The following is a 22,215-nucleotide window of genomic DNA, read 5'->3' on the forward strand; positions in this document are numbered from 1 at the left end:
TCCAAAGCTAGACAGACCTGGAGTTGAGTCCCATCTTCACTTTACTGGTGTTTGGCATTGGGCTAGCAACTCCACCTCCCTAAACCTCTGTTTTCTCTTTGGTAAAATGTGGACTGCCTCACAGTTTAGTGTGAGGAATTCGGTGACAAACTGTCACATCATAGAGATTCAAAATGTTAGTTTCTTTCTCCTTCCTTTTTTCCTGTGAACTCCAGGATTTTTTTCTTTTAAGAGAAGTAGGCTATAGCAGCTAGTGTGAGGTCTGGAGTCAGACTATAAGGATTTGAATCCTGGGGGTGTCACTTATTGGCCGTGTGACCTTGGGCCAGTTAATTAACTTGTTTGTGCCCTGGTTTCCTCAAGAGACTAGTTGTAAGGATTAAATAAGTTAATATATTTAGTGCTTGGAACTGTCCCTATGCACTCAATAAATTTTAGCAGCTATGTTATTAGAATATAGGAGAGCTTATGGGCGCTGATAAACTGAAGATGAGGATGGAGAGCCAGAACCTCCCCTCCCCCCACCCAACTCTGGGGACTATGTGACCACGTGGAGGAGACAGAAGCTCCCAGGGACCAAGACTAATTGCTGTGGAAGATAAGGTTCTAGTGCCCAACTGGAAGGGAGAGGAACTAATAAAGCAAGAAGAAGGAAGTGAAAAAAGAGAGATAGGCCTCGAGTGGCTCCGGGAAGCTGGCAGAAGCAGGACTTGCTCTAGAGCTGATTTAAAACAAAATTACAAAACACGTGTGCGATTTCTGCAGGCAGAAGGAAGAGGAGGAGACGACAGGAAAGTGTTTAAAGGAGCCTACCCTCTTTGCAGGCACCGGTTTGGACCTGGCGCCACAGTCAAGCAGGTGGCCGGGACCGCTGTCCGCCTGTCCTCGGGCCTCGGGTCCCGCCCACAGTCCAGCCAAGCAGGCGGACACAAGCTCTAGAACCGGGGGGCCGGGGCGGGGGCGGACGGACTACAACTCCCGGCACACTCCGCGGCGGGCGGGCCGCTGCACCTGCTCAGTGGGGCCGCCCCGGGCGCCTGGGTATTGATTATTCCATTGTGTGGGACGCCTCGGCTCCAGCCAGTGAATGAGGCGGAGGAGTGAGGGCGAGGAGGAGGAGGAGGAGGAGGAGGAGGAGGAGGGCGAGAAGGAGGAGGAGGGCGAGGAGGAGGAGGAGGAGGAGGCAGGGAGCGAGCGAGTGCCCAGGGTGAATCAATGGAAACCCCCTCACGAAGCCGGGAAAACACTTCAGCCGCAGCCAAATAGCATTGATTATTTTCCTTCACTTCCCTCACCGCCGTGAATTTATTTATTTATTTTTTCCATCTCCGTCCCCGACGCCCTGGAGTGAGCGCTGGAGGGAGGGAGGAGGAGGGGAAAAAAAGGAATCAACACATCGGAGAAGTCCCTTCCAAGAGCCACCCCCTCCCCTCCCCGCCTCGCGCTGCTGGGCGGCCGCGGTTCGACTCCCGTCCCTGCTTCCAGCTGAGGTGTAAGTGCATCGATTTCCGATGCTGCTGGGTTGGTTTTTTTTCTCCTCTCCCTCTCTCTTCTTCCCTTCCTTGCTCTTTGGAAGCTTGAGACGGAGGGGAGAGGAGGCGCTCGGAGACTGCCGCTGGAGGGCACGGAAAGGGACGGGAAGGGACTGGGGGAGGGGACCCGGACGGACAGACGGACACACCGAGGGCCTGAGGAGAAGGAGGGACAGGGGTGTGGGAGGGAAGGAGAGGGCCTGCGAGCGGGAATGGGGCGAAGAGAGAGATACCGGGGTGGAGGTAGAGACGGGGAAGGGAAAGGTTTCGAGGCTGGACCAGGAGCCAGCCGGACAGATGGAGGGTAACGAGAGCCTAGACGGGCCGCGCCGAGCTATGCAGGGAGCGGGGGTCCCGGAGGGAAGGGGAGGCCGGGGGAGTGCGGGGGCTCGGAACTGTCAGTCTGGAGGCGTCTGGTCTCGGTGGCCCCCCGCCGGCCGCAGGATGGGGGAGGAACGGCGGCTAGCAGGCAGGCAGATGGATGGGCAAGCGCGCTGGGGGTTGGGAGGGTGGAAGAGGACGTGGATACCCTTAATCTTCGATCTTAGGTTTTGCCAGAAGTTGAGTTGTTTGTTGGTTTGGGGGGGTTTTTTTGCTTGTTTTGTTTTGTTTTGTTTTAGAAAGGTGCGAGTAGTAGGTGAGGGGAGGCCTCTACTCCTATTCAAGGTGAAGTGTGTCTCTCCTGGCCCCCAACTCCCCGTCTGCTCTTGTTTGTCCCTCTCTCTGAATAGCCCTATCAACGAGAACTCGACCACGCGTTTTGCTGCTCCTGTTGCCCCGCTGACCTCTGTCCATGTGTCCCTACCTCTGGATTTTGCCATTCTACACCTCATTCATTCTCCCCACCCATCCATCTCCTAGTCTGTCTGTGTGTCACTATCTCCGGATGTGACCTCCTACCCGGGTGATCCTTTCCCTGTGTGTCCGTGTCACTATGTGTTACACCTTGGCTGCCTGACTGTTCTACCCATCTAGGGCTCCATGCCCTTTCCTTCAGGGTCTGAACGGATATCTCTGGCCTTTTCAGGCTGCTTTGGAGTTTGCTTATCAGTCATGACTGATGATTGTGGTAGTCACTGGTCAGAGGCCTGGAAGAGTGGAGGGATGGAGCAGATGTGTCTCCCCCAAGGATTCGAGTGCCCTTTCAGCATGGCCAGGACGGCCTCCTCTTCCATCTTCACCCAGGGAGCTTTGGAACTTCCTAGCATTGTTGACTGTCCCCTTTGCCATGTGCCTGTGTCCCCCATCAGCACCTCACCTCTGGTCTCCTGTGTGTCATCTGCCTCTCCAGGAGCTTCCCACCACAAACCTCTTCCTCGCTGACTTGGTTTTCCTCCCTTCCCTCACTTTACTATTATATATCATTTCATTTCCCCATTTTGTTTCACCCCCTTTTTTCCCCATCCCTGTCTCCCATGATCTCCTTTGCCTCTTCTTCACCCTTGTTCCCATAATCTGCACTCTTCCTACCTTTTCTCCTTGGTCACCCTAAGTTTCTTGTATTCCTTACCTTCTCACCCAGCATTTTAACTGCAGCAGCGAATGTACCAGAGAGCAAAGGGGCTGGGAGAGTTGGGGAGTATTGTTTGTGAAAGCACATAAACAGGCCAAGAAATCAACTTAATGGGCTTCCAGGGGCATATAACCCCTTCATCAGTCAGGGCCATTATGTTCATTCACTGTCAAGTTTGATTTTGTAAAGGGACATTCTCTGGGATTCTAAGCTCCACCCTGCTTGGTTGTCCCTTATCTTTCAGTTCATTCTAGACATCTGTGGCTTTTTCTCTACTTTCTAATTCATCTTCTTCCTGGGTCCTCACTCTTATCATATTTGGATTCAGCATGATTCTTTACGAGGCAGTTTTCATTAGTGTGACAGAAGCTATTGATATCTTCTGCAAGGGGCCAGGTTCATTCAGCCTAAAGAATGGGAAAGGTGGATAAAGAGTCTGGAGAGTTTACCTTGTTTTAAGCCCATTATTGTTTTTCCAGACTTCAGGAGCTTGAAGGGTAAAAGGAGGAGGTAGATATGGGCAGAAAATGGAATATTTCAGAGGTGAATAGAGTGACAGAAAGGAAGGGGAGGCCGGGTGCAATAAATGCATGGGGTAGAGAAATGCATGACGTGAGGAACACGCAAAGGAAGGGATGAAAATATATGTGGAATGGGGGGCAGGGGAGGAACCAAGGGGTGATTAATGAAAAATTGGGAGAATGAAATAAAACATGAATTAATAGTGATACAGAAGGAGAGAGGGAGAGATAGGATAGATTATTTCTCAAGAGGAAGGTCACCAGAAAAAGCAATATGAACTGAATAAATACAGTGGTAAAATGGGGGAAAGGAGGAATGGAAGAATAAGATGAGGTGGGAAAAGAGTATGGTACAAAGAAGGGAAATGGAAGGCAAAGGGAGGAGTGCTGAAGCAGATCAGAGCTGCACAGAGCTTGGTAGGGGGAAAGAGGAGAGATGAGATATCAAAGGAAACAAATGCCTCTGGTGTGAGAAGGACACAGCGTGATGGATGCAAAGAGAGCACCGCAGGAGGGGCGATTTGGAAAAAAGGCAGAGCAGAAATACCACTGGGCGAAGCCCCAAAAGAGAGAGATGCCAAAGGAGAGGAGAGAGAGCGCAGAGATATCTGGTGAAGAGAAGGAGAGATTTGGCTCATTCCATTGGCCAAATCCCTCACTACCCCACCGGAGGCCTTTGCTTTTCATCCCCAAGCCAGGGCAACATGAGCAAAGAGATGAAAAAGTAGAATTCCCATTTACTTTAGCTGATAGGAACTGGAATCTTTCTAGCCCCCTGAGCACCAAAGACCTCCAGCCTCTGATGTCATAAACTGCTGGTGTTGCCTTGGCAACCTGACAGGGGTCCTCCCTCCATGATGTCAGAGCAGCCGGTGTTACCTTAAGACCCATAGAGGAACAACTTGCTGCTTTGCTAGGGAGCTGCACACATATGGGGCCGGGGCCAGAGTCAAATCTGTAGGATTCCTGCGTCTGGTAGCTTGACCTTGCCTCCCTGGAGCTGTTCTTAGCTCCAAATGAAGTCTTGTTTGTGAGCACCTGAGGTTCACTAGAGCCTGCAGGAACAAGAGGAAGGGACCTCAGGAGACAGGGGCATTGAGGACTGGATGGTAGGACTGAAAAGCAGGAAAAGAAGGAAGAGAGCTGGAAATGGCATGTACAGAATGTGAAAGGAGAAGGGCTCTGTGAGCAGGGCGGGGAGTCACTGAAAATGTAAGATGAACCTTGCTTTGGGTTTAGGAATGGAGACGGAAGCTGGAAATGCAGATTAGAGGGGATGGGAGCTGTGTGAGAGCTGTGTGAAGCAGGGATACAGAATAGGGAAGGATTCTGAAATGCCAGAGGGCATGGTGGAACTTGGCTGTGGAGGGAGGGGGAAAAAAAGCGGGACTCTGAGAGAAGCTGTCGGGTGAGAGATCCAGGGTTAGTCCTGATGGCCATATGAGCAGGGGCTGCATCTGTCTAGTTTCCCATCGTTTTCCAGGACCTAGCACAATGTCTGTCACACGGAGGATGCTTAATATCTATTGATCAAGAGGTCAAACTAATAGGGAGAGGCCAAGGAAAAGACTTGCCCACCTTCCTTTCACTCCGCCCCTCAGGCCTAAGTCTGCATAAATGGGCAAGCTGGGAAAGCAGACACTGAAGGAAAAGGCTGGAGGGGAGCAACTGTGAGATCTGAGGCAGAGAGAGGAGAGACTGGAAGCATCCAGGGCTGACTCTAGGGGCTGATCTGGGGAGTCTTTGCAGAGATAATGGGAGGAAAACATGAATGAACAGTCTTAGGAGCCCAGAAGGAAGATACGGAGGAGGCTAGAGAAAGGAGGTGGTTTCCAGAAAAGGTTGAGAGTTGTTTCTAAAGACAGAGTCGGAGATTTTGAGTTGGAAGTAGCATCCTTACCCCACCCCATTCCCAATCGTGAAACCACAATTGAATCTGCCATATATAAATACATAAGTACACACACACACACACACACACACACACACGTGCGCACGCACTTGCTGATCACAAAGAGTTCATAAATCAATTCCAGGCCCATCCTAAACACCCTGTCCAAATCCAGACAATTACAAGGAAGTCAGCATTGGCCAAGTGGGCCAAAAGGCAGAAAGAGGCACAGACTTGGATATAAGAAACGCTGTGAGGGATGGCCTTGACATCTGACTACGCAATGCGTTGTTGGAGTCGAGAGATATAAAATAAAAGAAGGAGAGGCAGGAGATGCAGAGCTCATCACAGCTCTGAGGTCTGAAGGGTGGGGAGTCTAAACACGGAAGACATAGAGGAGAAAGATGCACCCAATCAGGAATTATAACTTAACCTGTTCCTGTGGCAAATGGATCAAAGGAATCTAGGAAAGAAGCTCTGGATGAGAGGAAGCGAGCTGGGAGCCCTGGGGGAGAGTCTAGCTATAATAAGAAAGGCCAGGGCAGCTGGAGAAGGGGCCGGTGGGCGGGGGCCTGCAGGGAGGACAGTGGCGGCTGGATGCTCTGTCAGCCGCCACCATGGACTTGGGCAGCTCATATTTTGCAGCAGGCGACAGGCTGTCGACACGGCGGTCCTTTACCTCACCGTTAGAAACTCATTTCATTGATTTTTCCATCTTTCTTCTCTGGCTTCTCAGTCATCCCACTCCTCACATTTCTAGAGCCCCTTGCCTATCTGTGGAAAGCCCCAGGGGACTGCCTGCCCACCCGTCCTCCCCCCCCAGGCTGGTGAGACAGGGTGAAGGATTTAGAGGTGCCTTTCAGCACCCTGAGGTAATCCCATTGGCTCTCAGTATCCCCCTCTTATAAGCACTTGTGCAGACCAGGGCCTCTGTGTCCAGTTGTCTAGGGTGCCCAGTTAAGGGGTAACAGGGCTGAGATCCACCTGCTCTCCTGTCACCAAGCTGTACCACTGCCGTGCAGGCTGTACACACCTGGAAGAAGACACCTTTTCCTAATACCTCCCAAGACAGCTTGGCACCCCTCAAAATCTCTCTTTCAAAGTCAAATGAGAGAACAGGAGCTGCCTCTGTATTTGGGCAGGAATATGGTATTACACTGAAGCCAGGGTTCTAGCCTTGGAATCACAGCAGGGCCACCCAGTGGAACAGTGTTGGCACAGGGGCCTGTGCAATTAGAGGGCCATAAGTAGCAAGCACTCTCTGTGGAGAGAAGAGGGCATTTTGATGTGCAGAGTAGGTGGGGCAGGGGTGGGTGAAGAAATGTTTACTTTACGTGTGGACATTTCCCTGGTGCCTCCTCCAGTTACAGCCAACTACCCTCAGCCTCTCCCTTTGGGGCTGGCATTGGGCTAAAGGTCAACAGTCAATTGCCAATCATTTGGCTTCTCAGTGAAGGAGGGCATAGGGTGGGACAGGAGTGTTAGGTTGTGTTTCCCTGAGGAACTGATGGGGTAAACGCCATTTCCATCCTCAGATTTTTCACTCCTTGTTTTGTTGGTGATGCACCCCTACCCCACCCCAGCCCCCAGTCTCAAGCCCAAGGCCCTCTGGCCCATCCTCCTTTTTCTCTGGTCTTGGCAAGGTTGTTTCTCTGGGGCCCAGTGTGTCTTGAGTCTCAGGTGTCTGAGTCTAGATTCTGCTGCTTGCTTTGACTCATGTGCCTGTCACGTCCCCCCCCCCCCCAATCACAGTTGTCTTCCTTTCTATCCAGCCATTTCCACGTTCTGTACCACTTTTCCTGCTTGGACCACAAACTCCTCCTTCCTCCCATCCCCAGCTTCATCAGGCTATGTGGTTTTCAAAACCTAGAGATAAATCCCGGTGCTTTAGGGAAAGGAGTGTGCTTGAGGTTAGGAAGAGGGAAGACCAAGATACTGGTTCAGGATGAACGGGGCAGGGAGGGAGTGGGAAAAGCGGAAACAGGCTGAATAGGACGAGAAAGAGGGAGTCAAAGGTAAAAACCATGTGACTTGGAGCCGGGAGAGAGGTGGAGAGAAGGCCACGGTTTAAATGAAAAAGGAAGGAAGGTGGTAGGCTGAGGCTGCGAGGACTAAGAAACGGAAGAGAAAAACCCGGAGCCTGACCCCCTGCAGAGAAATGACGGCGGCGAGGAGGAGGGAGGCCGAGTGGTTGTGGAAGAGGCTTAAGGCGGGAAAGGCGGGCGGCCGGCTCAGCCTCCGCGTCAGTCCTGAGTTCAAGCCGTGCCGGCTTTGACCCTTGTGGGAGGAACTGAAGTGGCAAATTAACGACGATAATGAAGTCACTGCTCCTTGTTTGTCTTTGCTGGTTTCCCCTTGAGATTTGTCCTTTGGCCAGACGGGGCACCGTGGGGGAGGGGAGGGCCAGCAGCAGGGAAGGGCGGGGGAGGGGCGCGGAGAAGAGGGCGCGGAGGACAGACGGACCCGGGGAAGAAAGAGGGAGGGGGATGCGGAAAGGAGAGAGGAAGCCAGGAATGGAGGAGAGGAGGGAAGGGGGACGAGGGAAGAGCAGGGCAGGGGAGAGAGGCGCGGAAAGACGGGAAGGGAAAAGAACAATGGGGAACGGGGGAGGGAAGCCTGGAAGGAGGAGCAGAGGACCGGGAGGGAGAGGAGCGGTGGCACGGGGAAATGGCGAGCCGGAGGGAAAGGACGTGGCCGGGGCTGCGGGAGCTGCAGCTGGCGGGGCCGGGGGCGGGGCCTCATCTCCATCTCTAATGGCTGTGAAATGAGGTTAGCTCCATTAGAGGCGGTGAGGGTGTAACGAGATCACACTCATTAGGGCTGGGCCATCCCAGTAATTACCACCACCCCAAACACGCCCGCGCCAGCCGGGCCACCGAGCACAAACAGGCACGCCAGGCACGTGGCAGCACACCCGCACAGGACACCCCGCCGCTGAACGGGCAGCCCAGGGCCCACGCGGGTGTAACCGAGAGCCTCGGGGAGACCCTTCACTAACCCCGAAGAGGTGCCGGGACAGGGCTACACCCAGGCCCTCAGCCACACACACAATAAAAAGCAATAAACACACACGTACACCCGAACTCGGGGAATAAGACACGTGGGTGAGCAATTATCGTTTCCATTTATTGATCACATACAAAGTGCCAGTCTCAGTAATGATCGTCTCAACGGGCACAACTCCAGGAGGAACTATTCCCCATTCTATTTATGAAGCAACAAGCTTTAAGCAACCCACCCGAGGACATTTACATCACAGGGAATAGAACTAGAATTTGATTCCCAGTCTGTCTGACCTTAAAGGCTATGTTTTAAAATAATACCATACCGTTTTTTCTGAAGTTCATATGCTATTAAGAATACACATGTGTAGACTTCCAACTTTCAGAGAGGTTATCAGAAATCTGATACACACCTCCACCCCACCCCCAGCAGAGAGAGACACACACACACACACACACACACACACAGAATGGCCAGGGCCCGTGCATAGACTGCAATGCGAATAGCGCCCCCTGGAGTCACACAAAGCAGTGGCCTGTTCGGGCCCATCTTACACTAACAACTGGGAGAAGGCCATCTAACACCTTCAAGCTCAAAGGAGAGCATGACAGCACATATGCTCAAAGCAACACACATAAGCGCAGAATAACACACTCAGACTCAAGGATCTCATTCAGAATGCTTACCAGCCAGAGCTCAGAAGCTTACAAATTAACTTGAGAGCAGAGCACTGGGGTCAGGCTACCTGAGGCCAATCTCGACTCTATTTTCCAAGTGTTAGACCTTAAAAATTACATAACCCATCTAAGTCTGTTTCCATGTTTGTAAAATGGGAGTGAGTAGCTGTATCTATTTTATCAGATTGTAGTGGAGGATTAGGTGATGTGATGCTTCCAGAGGGCTCAGCACAGTGCCTGACACAAGGTAAACATTTAAAGATACTATTATTATTAGTTCTTGTTGTTATTGTTTTAATAGTATTTAAACAGAGTCATTACTATCACAAGGGTTCATGCAGAATCAGAGGACCAGAAGGATTTATTTATATACACAGCCACTTACAATGGTATCCTTCCAAGTAATTCTAGAAGAATTGCACGTAATTCTTTTCAAGCTCAGGGAGATCAAAGGTCTTCCGCAGAGGTCCCCCATGCCAGGATCAGATAGGATCCTGAATCTAAATTCAAGGGCACAGCTCCCTGTCCCCTCGCTCTGGAGTGCTCATACAGAAGAAGGGTTCAGAGCTGGCTTTGCGCGGTTATCTAAGCCTGGGTCTCTCCAGTGCACCTACAAGATCACACAGCTCCACACTGCTGTCCTAACACTTGTGGCATCACTGAGGGAGATGCACTGGCAAGAGGCTCCACTCCTCTCCACACCATCCTCTCCTCCAGCAGCAGACATGCTGCAGCACATCTCAACAAAGCCACGCCAATATGGATGGATGTTCCTCTCTGGTTGTGGTTTTAATCCACAGCTTCCCTTTTAGCCCTGTCTACTCCCTCCCACCCCCATCTTCTTCCTCTCAGGCTCTCCTTTCTCCTCACACCCCACCCAGTTCCCTCCCGCCCATTTTAAGCATCTTGCTTGCTCCATCCCTCTCACTGGGGACAGGCCACCTGCCCAATCTGCTGCCAAAACTGGGAGCTCTCAACGAGATTCGAGATTCTCCAAGATTCAAGATTCGGTATTTACATGTACAGATCAAGATCCAGCTCCCCGCTCCTTCCCTCCCTCTCCCTCCCTTCTTCCTCCGTCCTCTTCTCTGCCTTGGCTGTCTTTCTTTACCCTCTATGATACTCCTTTTCCTGCCTCTCTCATTTCCCGCCATTCTTATTTTCTCTCTTTTGGACAAAACTTCTCTTGCACAAAGTAAACACTCCCTAAGTATTGGGGTGCCAGGGAGATGTCTAGGAGAGATAGGTAGAATTTAAATGGAGGAATAGGAGTACCTTTTTTTGTTTTCTTTTTAAATATAGAAGGTAAGCTTTAGAGACAGAGAAAGTGATAGTTTTAATGCAAGGAGAGGCCATAATAGTTTTGATCCAAGTGTGAGCCTGGGCAAAGCTTCCAGTCTCTGGTTCGGGATAATGGGATGTCTCTAGACGCAGCAATCAAGAGGGCCTGGTGAGAAATGAGGTCTGCTGCTGGGCAGACTAGGTTTAAATCCTGCCCACCGAAGAATCTGCCCTCAGTCGAAAAGGGCAGAGATGAGAGGATGAGTCCAGGTCAAGAAGGGGCAAGACAGAAGGAAAGCATCAGCCTAGCTGCACACACCTTGCCCCCCTTTTGGGGTGGCGGGGGCGGAGAGCCAGAGAGAAGGAAAGAAACTGACCTGAGACACCAGTATGGGCACTTTTCACATGTTACCTGTACTAGTCTTCACAACAACCGGGTAAGGACAGCGGTGGCAGCTGTGTGATCTTGTAGGTGTACTGGAGAGACCCAGGCTCAGATAACAGCACAAAGCCAGCTGTAAACCCTTCTCCTGTATGAGCACTTGGGAGTGAGGGCCAGGGAGTTTCCAGATGAGAAAACAGTGGATAAGTAACTTACCAAGGCTGCACAGCTGGTGAGTGGTGGGGAGCCAGGACTGAACCTGGGTCTAAGTGAATCCATAGCCCATGTTCTTCCACTGCCTTAGAAAAGAAATCTCACCTGGTTAGAGTTTATTTGCTGTTGGTACCAACTGATCCCCCTAATGTGGGCACACACACTCCATCTTTCCTGCTTCTGTTCCCCTCCCCTCTGTGGCTGCCTCTTAAAAGCTACAGGTTGAAACCAAAAGGAGAGAAGGGCAGGGCAAAGTTAGTGTGGAAGAGGGCAGGCTGGAGGCAGGGATTTCAGAGAGAAGAAAGAAAAGGTCCCTAAAATGGGCTCCAAGGAAAGAGGATAGATGGAACGATTGGAAAAGTGAAAGGCAAAAATGTCTGGAGGGCTCGGACTTGGAAATCACCGTATGCAAATTGTAAGCAAATGTGCCAGTGCCCTCTGGCACAACTTTGCTGGGGAAGACTTTGCCCTGTCGTTGGGTTTGAAGAAAAGAAAGGAGAGGGGTTTTTGTTTTTTGTTTTAAGGAGGGGAGCTGGGAGGAGAAAGCCAGTCTGTCCCTGCGGGCCTGTCCTCTCCTCGGTGATGTTCCCTCCGTAACCACTAGGGAGCAGTCGTGTCACTTTTCCAATCCAGCTCCACCAGAGGTGGGAGGGGGCTCCAGCCCAGGGGAGTCCTGGTCTTGATGGGACTCCAGCTCCAGAGGAAGTGCCCCTGGCTAGGTTTGCCTCCAGTTCTATAGGCCCCACGGCCTGGCGCCTCCTCGGTGAGGGGCACATTCTTCCTTTCCTCAGGCCTCACTTCTTTGGTCCTTCCTTTGCCCTTGTCCCTTTGGCTCCTGTAATTCTCCGGTTCTGAAGTCTCAAGAGTGTTGTCTTTTGTGGTCTCAGAGCCCGCCTTTGCAGCTTTCCACGTCACATCCAAGCCTTTCTGTCCCTCTCATAACATCTTTCTTGGTAGCTCTCTGGGTCCTACTGTCTGTCCTGAAGCCTCCTGGTTCCCTGGCATCTTCCTGTTCTAAGTACGGTACATTTCAAGAAGTAGGAATTCTTGTCCAGCTACTTACAGGGTGCCTTTCTGCCCACCTCCCATGGAAGAATATCTGAGTTCAGGGATTATGTTGATGGGGCAACAAGTCCCTAGCTGACCTTTGAAAGAAGTAGCACTGCCATCCTTTCCTTCTCTCCTTGAGGAATAAGGAGGGACCTGGGTCTGGACAGAGGAAGAGGGCAATACCCCCCAAAAATCTCTTCTGTTTCCCCATAGCTTTCTCTCCATTTTCCCTTTCTCCTCACGCTGTGAGGGAAGGAAGCATTAGGGAGGGAGATGGAATGAAGGGGCAGCAAGCGAGCTCTGGAGGCTGAGGGCCATTTTGGAGCTAGATGATTCATCTTAGGGGATGACTACACCCTCAGAACTCTCCACCCTCCCCTGGCTCCAGGACTGCCTCCTCCCATCCCCCTCGGTGGCAGCAGCCTTGTAATTTAAAGCTCTTTCTGTCGCCTCTAATGTGATCCTCTCGTTTTATTGACTCTCTCTGCCGTCTGTGGCGCCCCTTCACATCAATCTCTGCTCTAATCACACCGCCACCACTGCCTGCTCGGTCTCCCCTAACCCCTCTCCTCGTGGGCCCCCGGCCCTCGCCTCTACCCAGGTCCTTCCTTTTGACTATCCCCCTACCTCCACCCTACACCCGATCCGCCCTCTTCCTCCTTCCCTCCTCCACACACAGGAATGCCAGGGCCTTTAAGGGCTCGCCTTCTCCCTTTCCCCACATCTAAGGTGTACCCTGAGGGGGAAGAGATGCCCTTAAGGAAAGCCTGGAACCACAGGAGGAATGACAGTGGTCTGAGGGAGAATAAGACTCTGGGCCTGGTGGTGGTGCGTGGGGACCTGTCTCCAGAAAGAGATGAAAACTGAGGTCAAGGTAGGAAGGGCAGAGAAAGGGACACAGAGATTCAGAGAGGGACAGAAGAAAAGACTGAGGCGGAGGAAAATGGAAGGAGGGGGGGAAAGTGAAAAAATAATTGCTGCAGTTCAAGGTTTGTAATAAATAGTGGGTGATGGGAGAAGCACAGAGAAGAAGGGGGGAGGGGAGTTGGTGGCAGTGGGGGGAGCGGGAAGAGAGGCACTGAGGCAGAGACAAATTTGCAATTGAAATTCTTTCCTGTAGAGGGGGAGGGGGAGGGGGAGAAGAGATTTGCAATTTTAAACAGCTTCAGACCTACCCTCCCTCCGCTGATCCAGGTCTCACCCACTAGCTAGCCCAAAGCTAAGCTCCTTTGGTTTCTAGCTAGGAACCAGCTGTCTTTTTCCAGTCCTGGGAAGTAAAAGCTTTGGAGAGAGGATTTGGGGCTTAGGTCTTCCTAGCCCTCCTCTGCAGTTTGATCTAGAGTTGTGATTTGGGAGCCAGAGAGAAGTTGCTGACGGATGTGAGGTGGGCCAGCAGGGGGAGAGCACCTACCAAGTTCAGCCCTCAGTGTCAGGGCCCAGGAGGGGCCGCTCTTGCCCCATCTCAGTTCTTCCTACCAGGTGAGCCCCCGTTATGGGAGTGACAGTGGAATGTCAGGCCCTCACACTCCAGCACATGTATCTCCCCACTTCCCCCGGCACCCCAAGGATTCCATAGAAAGAATACCTTTATCCCACAACTTCAGGGCTTCTGCTTTCTGGTTATGTAAGATAACTGCCTCCCGCCTCCCGTCCAATTCCTTTACTTCCCTGTTAGTTCTCCACCCCACCTCGGCCCAGGTGCTGATTTGCATTTTCATTAGCATGCAGAGCCAGCCCCTCGCGGAGCTCCTTAATGGCTCCTCCTTCGACTTCACGCCTGGCTGGCCCCCCAGGAGGAGGAGGGGAGTGGGAATGGGGGCCTCCAGGCTGAGTGCGGCCAGACCAAGGACCCATTCCAAATCAGGGAATCTGAAGGTGAGGGTTAGAGGCTGCCCAAGGCGGGAGAGGCCACACCACTTCCTGGCAGCACTCTGGCCTGAGCGCTAAAGGTTTAATCGTTCGATATCTGCTGATAATTAAGAACTGAAGAGGAGTCAGGCCATCTGGGACACTGGGAGAAGCATGGGATGGTGAGGCATGGGGGGATTGGTGAGTTTGAGGGGGGACCAAGGTAAAAAAGGGGGTGGGGCTCGGTAATTCCAGTCAGCTGGAGGCAGCTCAGGAATCCTGACTTCTAGACTTTTGGAGGCTCATTTTGCCAGTACTGTCTGAGGGGCAGTCCGGGTAGGTGGAGGAGCCCAGGCCACAGCTTTGGGGTCTAGCTCTGTGCCCGCCAGTCCTTTTCTAGTTTCACCACCTTGGAGCTGTGTGACAATCATCAGATTATTCAGCCTCTCTTTCTTGGGTGCCTCACCCATAAAATAAGGTTGTCGTGGGATTAAATGAGATAATTGATTAAAGCATTTAACACAGTGCCAGTACCATGCTATATGTACCTTAATATTATTACTGTTACTTTTTTTTAAAATCCCCGTGGAGGAGGAGAGGGGCGGGTCATCTCATACAAGCCATTGTCTTTCAATTGGCCAGAAGCTCTCCCACCTGTGAAGAGAGATGGATCTGGAACGCATCTGAGAGTAGCATGGTGTCTGCAGGCCAGAGGAAAGTCACTGTGGCCTCTCTGGCAAGAGGACCTTGACTTAGGGAAACTAACTCTTCAGGGTGTGGAAAATCTGAGGGTCTTTCCCAGAGCTGATTTATTCAACAGACATGTATATGTGGCAGGCATCTTTCTCGGTACCAGTGAAACGGCAACCAATAAAGCAGAGTTCCTGCGTTCATGGAACTTAGTTTCTAGAAGGGAGAAATAAGGAAACCAGCAAATATCAGGTAGTGATGAATCTCGGAAGAAAATACCCCTCCCCACCCCCCCATCCCTCCGCCGGCTGTGTTAGCTTCTGTAGAGAGGCGAGGCCTGTTGGAAGAGGTGCTATTTAAGCAGACACCGAATGACAAGGAGCCACTGGGCAGAAGTCTGGGGGAAGAGCACTGCAGGCAGAGTAAACAGCTCAGGAAAGCTGCTAAGGTGGGAATGAACTTGGTGTGTTTGAGGACCAAGAAGGCCAGTGGGCTGGAGTTGGCCAGCCAGGTGGGGTGGAGAGTATTAAAGATGTGTCAGAAGTAGGCAGGTGCCAGATCAAATAGGCTTTTTTTGTAGATCAGGGAGCAGAGTTTGGATTTTATTCACAGTGCAGTGAGAACTCACTGATGTGTTCTCAGCAGAATAGAGTATGGTTTACATTTTGAAAGGTGATTATGATGCCTGAAATTTGCTTTAAAACAATACAGGAAAAGGGGAAGTGGGTGAGGATATAGATGAAACATGATTGGCCATGAGTTAACAGCAAGGTCCTACTGGATAGTACAGGGAACTATATTCAATATCCCGTGATACACCATAATGGAAAAGAATATAAAGAAGAATGTCTCTGTGTGTGTAACTGAGTCACTTTGCTGTAAGCAGAGATTGCCACACCATGGTAGATCAACTGCACTTCAATTAAAAAAAAAAGGAAAGATTGGCCCTGAGTCTGGAGACTGTTGAAGCTGGGTGATGAGTACAAACGGGTTCCTTATATTGTTTGGTCTATCTTTATGTATGTTTGGCATTTCTCATAATTGAGAATTAAATAAAAGATCATTCTGAGTGGAAGGAGGGGCAGCAGTGGAAGTGGAGGCCAACGTGGAGTCTGTCGCACTAGTTCAGGAAAGCGACAGTAATGGCTCGGGCCGGCGTGGTGCTGCCGGAGATGAGGATGAATGGAAGGCCGAGACGCTCGCTTGAGAGACTGCTGTCGAATTGCCTGCCCGTGGGTGAGGGCGAGAGGAAACTGTGGGTTTCTAGCCTAAGCAACCAGATAAATGGTGGTACCAATTTCTGAGATAGGAAAGATGGGAAGAAACAAGTCCAGGGCAGAAATACAGAGTTCTGATTCTGGACATGTTCACTTTGAAGTCTGTTAGACGCTAAGGTAATGAAGCTTCAAGCTGGCAAATGGGTACTTGAATCCGGCGCTCAGGGAGGAGGGTGGGGCCGGAGGATCCGGAGAATCAACTGCCTGACTGGGTGTCTCCGCTGCCACCTCACAGCTCCGCTCTCTCCGTGTCTCCCCCACAGGGTCCTGGCTGTCACGCTGAAATGAACCCCCAGCTCTCCTCCGTCTGCCATGGCCACCCTTAACTCGTCCTCTACCGCTGGCACCACCCCCTCCCCTGGGCACAATGCCCCGTCCCCGCCTCCAGACACCTCCTCCCCCCGCACCCCCTCTGATCCTGTCACCAAAGATCCCCCTGCTGCCCCCTCCGCCCCTGAGGGCATGAGGTCCTCAGAGCCCGGGGGGCGGCCCCTGGAGCCAGGCTGTGGCCTCGTCCCACCAAAGGAGATAGGGGAGCCCCAAGAGAAGCCGGTCTGTGGTGGCTTCCCGCCAAAGGACCTGGGGGTGGAAGAAGACAGGGAGCAGGAGGAGGAAGGGGGAGGGCTCCCTCCTGTGGACCTGAGCGACCACTTAGTCTTCACAGCTGGCGGTGAGGCCTGCCTAGTGGCCAAGCTGTCCCTGCCAGGGGGCAGCGAACTCCCGTTACCAAAGGGCTTCCCCTGGGGTGAGGCAGGCATCAAGGAAGAGCCCAGCCTGCCCCTCCTTGCCCACCCGCCCCCTGTACACCTCACTGCCCTTCACATCCAACATGGCTTTGACCCAATCCAAGGCTTTAGCTCTTCTGACCAAATTCTGTCCCACGATACCTCAGCACCATCTCTGGCCACCTGTGAGGGAAGGGATGGAGCCTTCTGGAGCTACCAGCTGGCTCCAAACCCACCTGGAGATCCCAAAGATGGCCCCACGGGGAGCAGGGGAGGAGACCCCAGGGCACTCTTCTGGCTCTGCCTCCCGTGCCGCCTGGGTTTCGGCAGGCCCCAGGCCTTTGTGGGTCACACACAGTCTCACGGGGTGAAGCTAACCGCTGCTCAACACCAGGGCCTGCCAGGCAACCCAGCCGTGCTCCGGGAGGGGGACGAGGGCTGCGTGGCCCTCCTGAGCTTCCTGGCACCACAACTGCCTGCTCACGCCCCTTTAGAAATACCCCTTGACAACAGCAGCACCGTGAACGTGGAGGCCCACGCGGCTCAGACCGAGGATGGCCCCGCTGCGGCCGAAGCCCAGGCCCCTGTCCTGCCCGTGGAAGAAGGCATGGCCCTCAGCCCGCCCTCCCCGCTGACAACCCCGGCCGCCTGGAACCCCAGCCCAAGCCAAGCCAAAGAATCGCCGACGCTGGCAGGCGAGGCAGGGCCAGGTTGGTTCCCCGAGGGGCAAGAGGAGGATGGAGGGCTCTGCCCCCCGCTCAACCAAAGCTCACCCACCTCCAAGGACGAGGGCGTTCTCCCTGCCCCAGTGGGCTCCCCCGAAGATACTGGTGACCCGCCCCAGCCCTATCGCCCAGCCGATGACTACACCCCGGCCCCTGCGGCCTTCCAGGGCCTCAGCCTGTCCAGCCACATGGCTCTGCTACACTCGCGCAACTCCTGCAAGACGCTCAAGTGTCCCAAGTGCAATTGGCACTACAAGTACCAGCAGACCCTGGATGTGCACATGCGGGAGAAGCACCCTGAGAGCAACAGTCACTGCAGCTACTGCAGCGCTGGGGGCGCCCACCCCCGCCTCGCCCGGGGGGAGAGCTACAACTGTGGCTACAAGCCCTACCGCTGCGACGTCTGCAACTACTCCACCACCACCAAGGGCAACCTCAGCATCCACATGCAGTCCGACAAGCACCTGGCCAACCTGCAGGGCTTCCAGGCGGGGCCAGGGGGGCAGGGGAGCCCCCCAGAGGCAGTGCTCCCGCCCCCCGCGGGGGACAAGGAGCCCAAGACCAAAGCGTCCTGGCAGTGCAAGGTGTGCAGCTACGAGACCAACATCTCCCGCAATCTGCGCATCCACATGACCTCCGAGAAGCACATGCAGAACGTCCTCATGCTGCACCAGGGGCTGCCGCTGGGGCTGCCGCCAGGGCTGGTGGGGCCAGGCCCCCCGCCCCCAGCAGGGGCTGCCCCGGCCACCTCCCCTGATCTCTTCCAGTACTTCGGACCCCAGGCCCTAGGGCAGCCTCAGGCTCCCTTGCCTGGACCCGGGCTGAGGCCAGACAAGCCCCTGGAAGCCCAGCTGCTTCTCAATGGCTTCCACCACCTCGGAGCACCTGCCCGCAAGTTCCCCACAGCTGGTAAGCTCCCTGGGTGTTCTCTTTTCCCTTCCTCGGGGCCAAACTCAGTTCCCTGCTTTCTCTCCAGGGCCAGCCCCGCCGCTTAAATAACCCCAGCTCCCTCAGCATCCACCCCTCCCATTCCCACACAGCAAGCTGACCCTGCCCTGTTCCTTCCTGGGGCCACTAACCTGTCTCTGTCCCCTAGCCCCCGGCAGCCCCTCCCCGGATGCCCACCTGCCTCAAAGTCAGCTTCTGGGCCCCTTGTCCGACGGGCTGCCTGCCTCGCCGCCCCCAGATGACAGCCCATCCCTGAAGGTGTTCCGATGCCTCGTGTGCCAGGCCTTCAGCACAGACAGCCTGGAGCTGCTGCTCTACCACTGCAGCGTGGGCCGGAGCCTCCCGGAGGCCGAGTGGAAGGAGGTAGCTGGTGACACCCACCGCTGCAAGCTCTGCTGCTATGGCACCCAGCTCAAGGCCAACTTCCAACTCCACCTCAAGACCGACAAACATGCTCAGAAGTACCAGCTGGCGGCCCACCTGAGGGAGGGGAGTGGGGCCATGGGCACCCCCTCCCCAGTGCCCCTGGGAGATGGGGCTCCTTATGGGTCTGTCCCCACCCTGCACCTGCGCTGCAACATCTGTGACTTCGAGTCCAACAGCAAGGAGAAGATGCAGCTGCACGCCCGGGGTGCGGCCCATGAAGAGAACAGCCAGATCTATAAGGTGAGAGTGGGGCAGGAAGGGTCTGGGATTTGAAGGGCACAGCACAGAGCCTGAGGGAGAGAGGAGAAGGGGACAGGGCTGGAGCAAGGAGACGCAGAGTGGGAAGGTGATGAGAAAACCCAGGGGGGCGGGATTGGAGAAAAAAGGCCAGGGCACCAGGGGAAAAACTATTTGGAGAAAGACGTGGAGAAAGACCAAAGGATGGTGGACTCTGACCAAGTGACTCCGGTACTTTATTCAACTTTTCTGGTGTATGGGACCGGGCGGAGGGGTCTGTGTCTGCTCAGCCCATCTTGTCCCCAGAAGTTCAAGAGGATGGAACCAGATTCCATTCATATACTAGGAGGGAGTCCAGGATTGGTAGGAGGAAGAGGAGGAGACGGGGGAGAAAAGGCAGTCACACTCAGGTGGCCAAAGGAAGGAAGAGGAGAGCCCAAGAGGGAGGAAGGGGTGTCGGGGTGCTGCTGGTCAGGCCCCCCGGGGAGGCAAAGGGGCCCCCTGGGACCTAGGGGCGGCCATCCGTCCGTCCTTCTGCACCTGAGCAGCCTCCTTCCCGTTTGCAGTTTCTGGTGGAGATGGAGGGGGCGGCGGCGGGCACGGAGCTGGGGCTGTTCCACTGCCTGCTGTGTGCCTGGGAGACGCCCTCCCGCCTGGCTGTGCTGCAGCACCTGCGCGCCCCTGCCCACCGCGATGCCCAGGCCCAGCGGCGCCTGCAGCTGCTACAGAGCGGCCCTGCAGCCGACGAGGGGCTCTCAGCTCTTCAGGGCATCCTGAGCTTCAGCCACGGGCAGCTCCAGCCTCCCGGTGAGGAAGAGGGCACTGGAGAAGAGCTGGGCCGAGAGGGCAGCCAGGGCGGGAGCTGGGGGCCCAGGAGAGAGTGGCACGGGGACGAGAAATGGGTCCGTGCACAGTCCAGAGCAAGCGGAAAGGCGCTGGGAAGGCTGCTGAAACTGGCTTTTAGGAACACTGGGGCAGCCGAGGCAGGTGGGGAACAGGAGGCTGTTGGAGGAGGCAGCAGAGAAGAGCAGGGATTTTGCTGGGTGGAGGAGTGGAGCAGGAAGCGAGGTGAGAAGGAACCACCCAGTGATTCCGAGTGGTGACTGGTGTGCTGGCAAAGCTTGGGGGGGCGGGGGTGTGTGTGTGTGGGGTGTGGCAGGAGCTGGTCAGGAAGGAGAGGAAGGGAGAAAAACAGAGAAAGAATAGAATCAGCTTTGGGCTGGGCCGGGACTTGTCAGAAGGAGGTGGGAGCTGGGGGCATGGCCCGAAGGCAGCAGGATGGGAAGCCCTTGATGAGCTCCCCAGCCTCTTCCTGTCTCCTAGGAGGTCTTCAGTCCGAAGGCTGGGCTTAGGGTCCCCCTTAGGCAGCTGAGGTTGTACGAGAGAGACTGGGAAGAGCCCGCCAGGCACCATTGATCCAGAGGGTGCAGAAGAGCCTGGAAGGGGCTGTGAGAGGTGGGCACAGGTGTCCGGGCTTTGCAGAGGCCGGCAGTGGGCAAGGGTGAGGGCAGGGGCAGCAGGAGCCAGGAACAGGCAGCATTGACTGGTGCTAATTGAATTGCCAATACACTGGCTGGAGTTAAGTGCCGGAGGGGCCCAGATCAATAGCTAACGATCCTGGAGCAGGACTGAATGGAGTTAAGGAACTTTAACACTTTAATTAGGCCGCCACCGAAAATAAATTCCTACACATCTGTCAATTCTTGCTTGAGTGGTAATCTCCTCTCCCAGCTAGACCTGCCGCCTCCTGCTCACCGCAGCTGCTTCCTTTCCTCACCTTCCCTCTTCCGCGCCCCTCACTCTACATTTCTGGGCTCCCTTCTTCCAGGATCAGTCAAGACAGGGAGCTGAGTTTGGTCCTGTTTCTGTCGCCCGCTGCTGGACCTGTTCCCTCATCTTTAAATGACGGGGCTAGACTCGCAGAGATGATTTCTTAGGCTCTACCAGTTCCAACACTGTAATTTCCCCCCTCATCCTCTGTATTTCTTTTTGGCGGCTTTTTGTCCTCTCCTATTGATTCATCTATCCATCTTCTCCCTTTACTGCCTGGCTGCTTGTCCTGCTTCCTCTGCCCTATGTCCTCCCTTCTCTGGTGCTTCATCCTTTTAAAATTGACTCTCCCTTCATCCTACACAGGGAAGGCTCCTGTCACCCCCTTAGCTGAGCCACCCACCCCTGAGAAAGATGCCCAGAATAAGACAGAACCATTGGGTGAGTTGCTCATCTGGTCCATTTCTTTCTCCATCCCTTGCCCTCCTCACCCCCCAATCCTAATATTATACATTCTGAGGTGCTCATGGGACCTTGCGGTAATCCAGACACCCAGCAAGGCTTCCTGTGCAGAAGGAGATAAAGTGATCAAAAGAAAGGGCTCATCAGAGGGAAGGGAGGCGGAGCCACAGAAAGCTGGGTGCTTTTGCCCTCTGGCCATCCCGCTAACCCGGGCTCAGCCCTGCCAAGCTCCCTCCCTGTACTGAGTGCAGTTCTGTACTTCCCTGCCCTTTCTCCCTTTCCCCAGAGCCCACCCCTACCTTGGAAGCCCTCTGCTACAAATCAGGTCATCTTAAGGGCCAGGGGTCTGTGAAAGGAAGAGGGAGGGGCTGTCAGAGTCTCTTAATCTCTCCTTTCATCTTCAGCTTCTGAAGAGGCAGAGAACAAGACTGGCCCTCCTGGAGACAGTGCCGACCAGACCACAGTCAGAACCGGGGTAACTGGGAAGATCTGGGGCGGCGGGGGGGGGGGGCGTCTAATTTTACTGAGATCTGCTCACATCCTAAAGGCTGAACTTCTAATTAGTAGATCTTTACAGACAAGAGATTTCAGACCAAAGGCAGATCTAATTTTGTCATGCTTGTGACTTACGTCACTCCAAATACAACATTTCAGAAATTGCACCTAGGTCCAGTTACCGGATGTGAGCACCAGCTGAGCTGGCCCTGAGGGGTGGAGCACAGAGGGAGACAAAATGAAAAGAGAAAGGCAAAAATAAAACACCAGCTGCTGCCCAGCTCTTTATTCCTGTTGGGAGCAGAAAGATGTGAAGTTCATCTTCTACAGAGAACCCTGAGCCTGGGTGGAAGTGCCCTGGCACCTCCTTCCTCAGGGTAGAGGAACTGACCCAGATTATCCACGCAGACAGCAAGCTCTGCAAGTCTCCGAGTGGCTGACCTAGGCAGGGCCCAAGAGTAGCTTAGCTCTGGGGCCTGAAAGGGTTCATTCTGAGGGGATTCCCGGCCTTTGGTTTTGAGGTGCCACCCTGTGCCTCCCAGCTCTCCA

The 22,215-nt window shown here is 54.0% G+C and overlaps 1 protein-coding gene across 5 annotated transcripts in view; it reads left to right on the forward strand.

The window, feature by feature from the left end:
- The first annotated feature begins 897 nt into the window (after positions 1-897).
- The window catches only part of ZFHX2 (zinc finger homeobox 2), a 28,998-nt gene continuing 7,680 nt past the window's right edge, over positions 898-22,215 (forward strand). Inside the window, exons 1-7 of one of the 5 annotated variants that reach the window (XM_082450600.1) lie at positions 898-1,492; positions 9,322-15,995; positions 16,142-18,237; positions 18,425-18,942; positions 19,506-19,746; positions 21,076-21,150; positions 21,576-21,634. In XM_082450600.1, coding sequence (XP_082306726.1) covers positions 16,191-18,237; positions 18,425-18,942; positions 19,506-19,746; positions 21,076-21,150; positions 21,576-21,634 — 2,940 coding nt within the window. In that variant the 5' untranslated portion in view covers positions 898-1,492; positions 9,322-15,995; positions 16,142-16,190. Of the gene's footprint in view, positions 1,493-7,879; positions 15,996-16,141; positions 18,238-18,424; positions 18,943-19,505; positions 19,747-21,075; positions 21,151-21,575; positions 21,635-22,215 lie in introns of those variants that run through there. The other 4 variants (XM_082450601.1, XM_082450598.1, XM_082450602.1 and 1 more) reach the window with 4 other exon arrangements.

The sequence above is a fragment of the Balaenoptera physalus genome (genome assembly GCF_965194825.1).
Source record: "Balaenoptera physalus genome assembly, chromosome: 2".
NCBI classification, from domain to species: domain Eukaryota; kingdom Metazoa; phylum Chordata; class Mammalia; order Artiodactyla; family Balaenopteridae; genus Balaenoptera; species Balaenoptera physalus.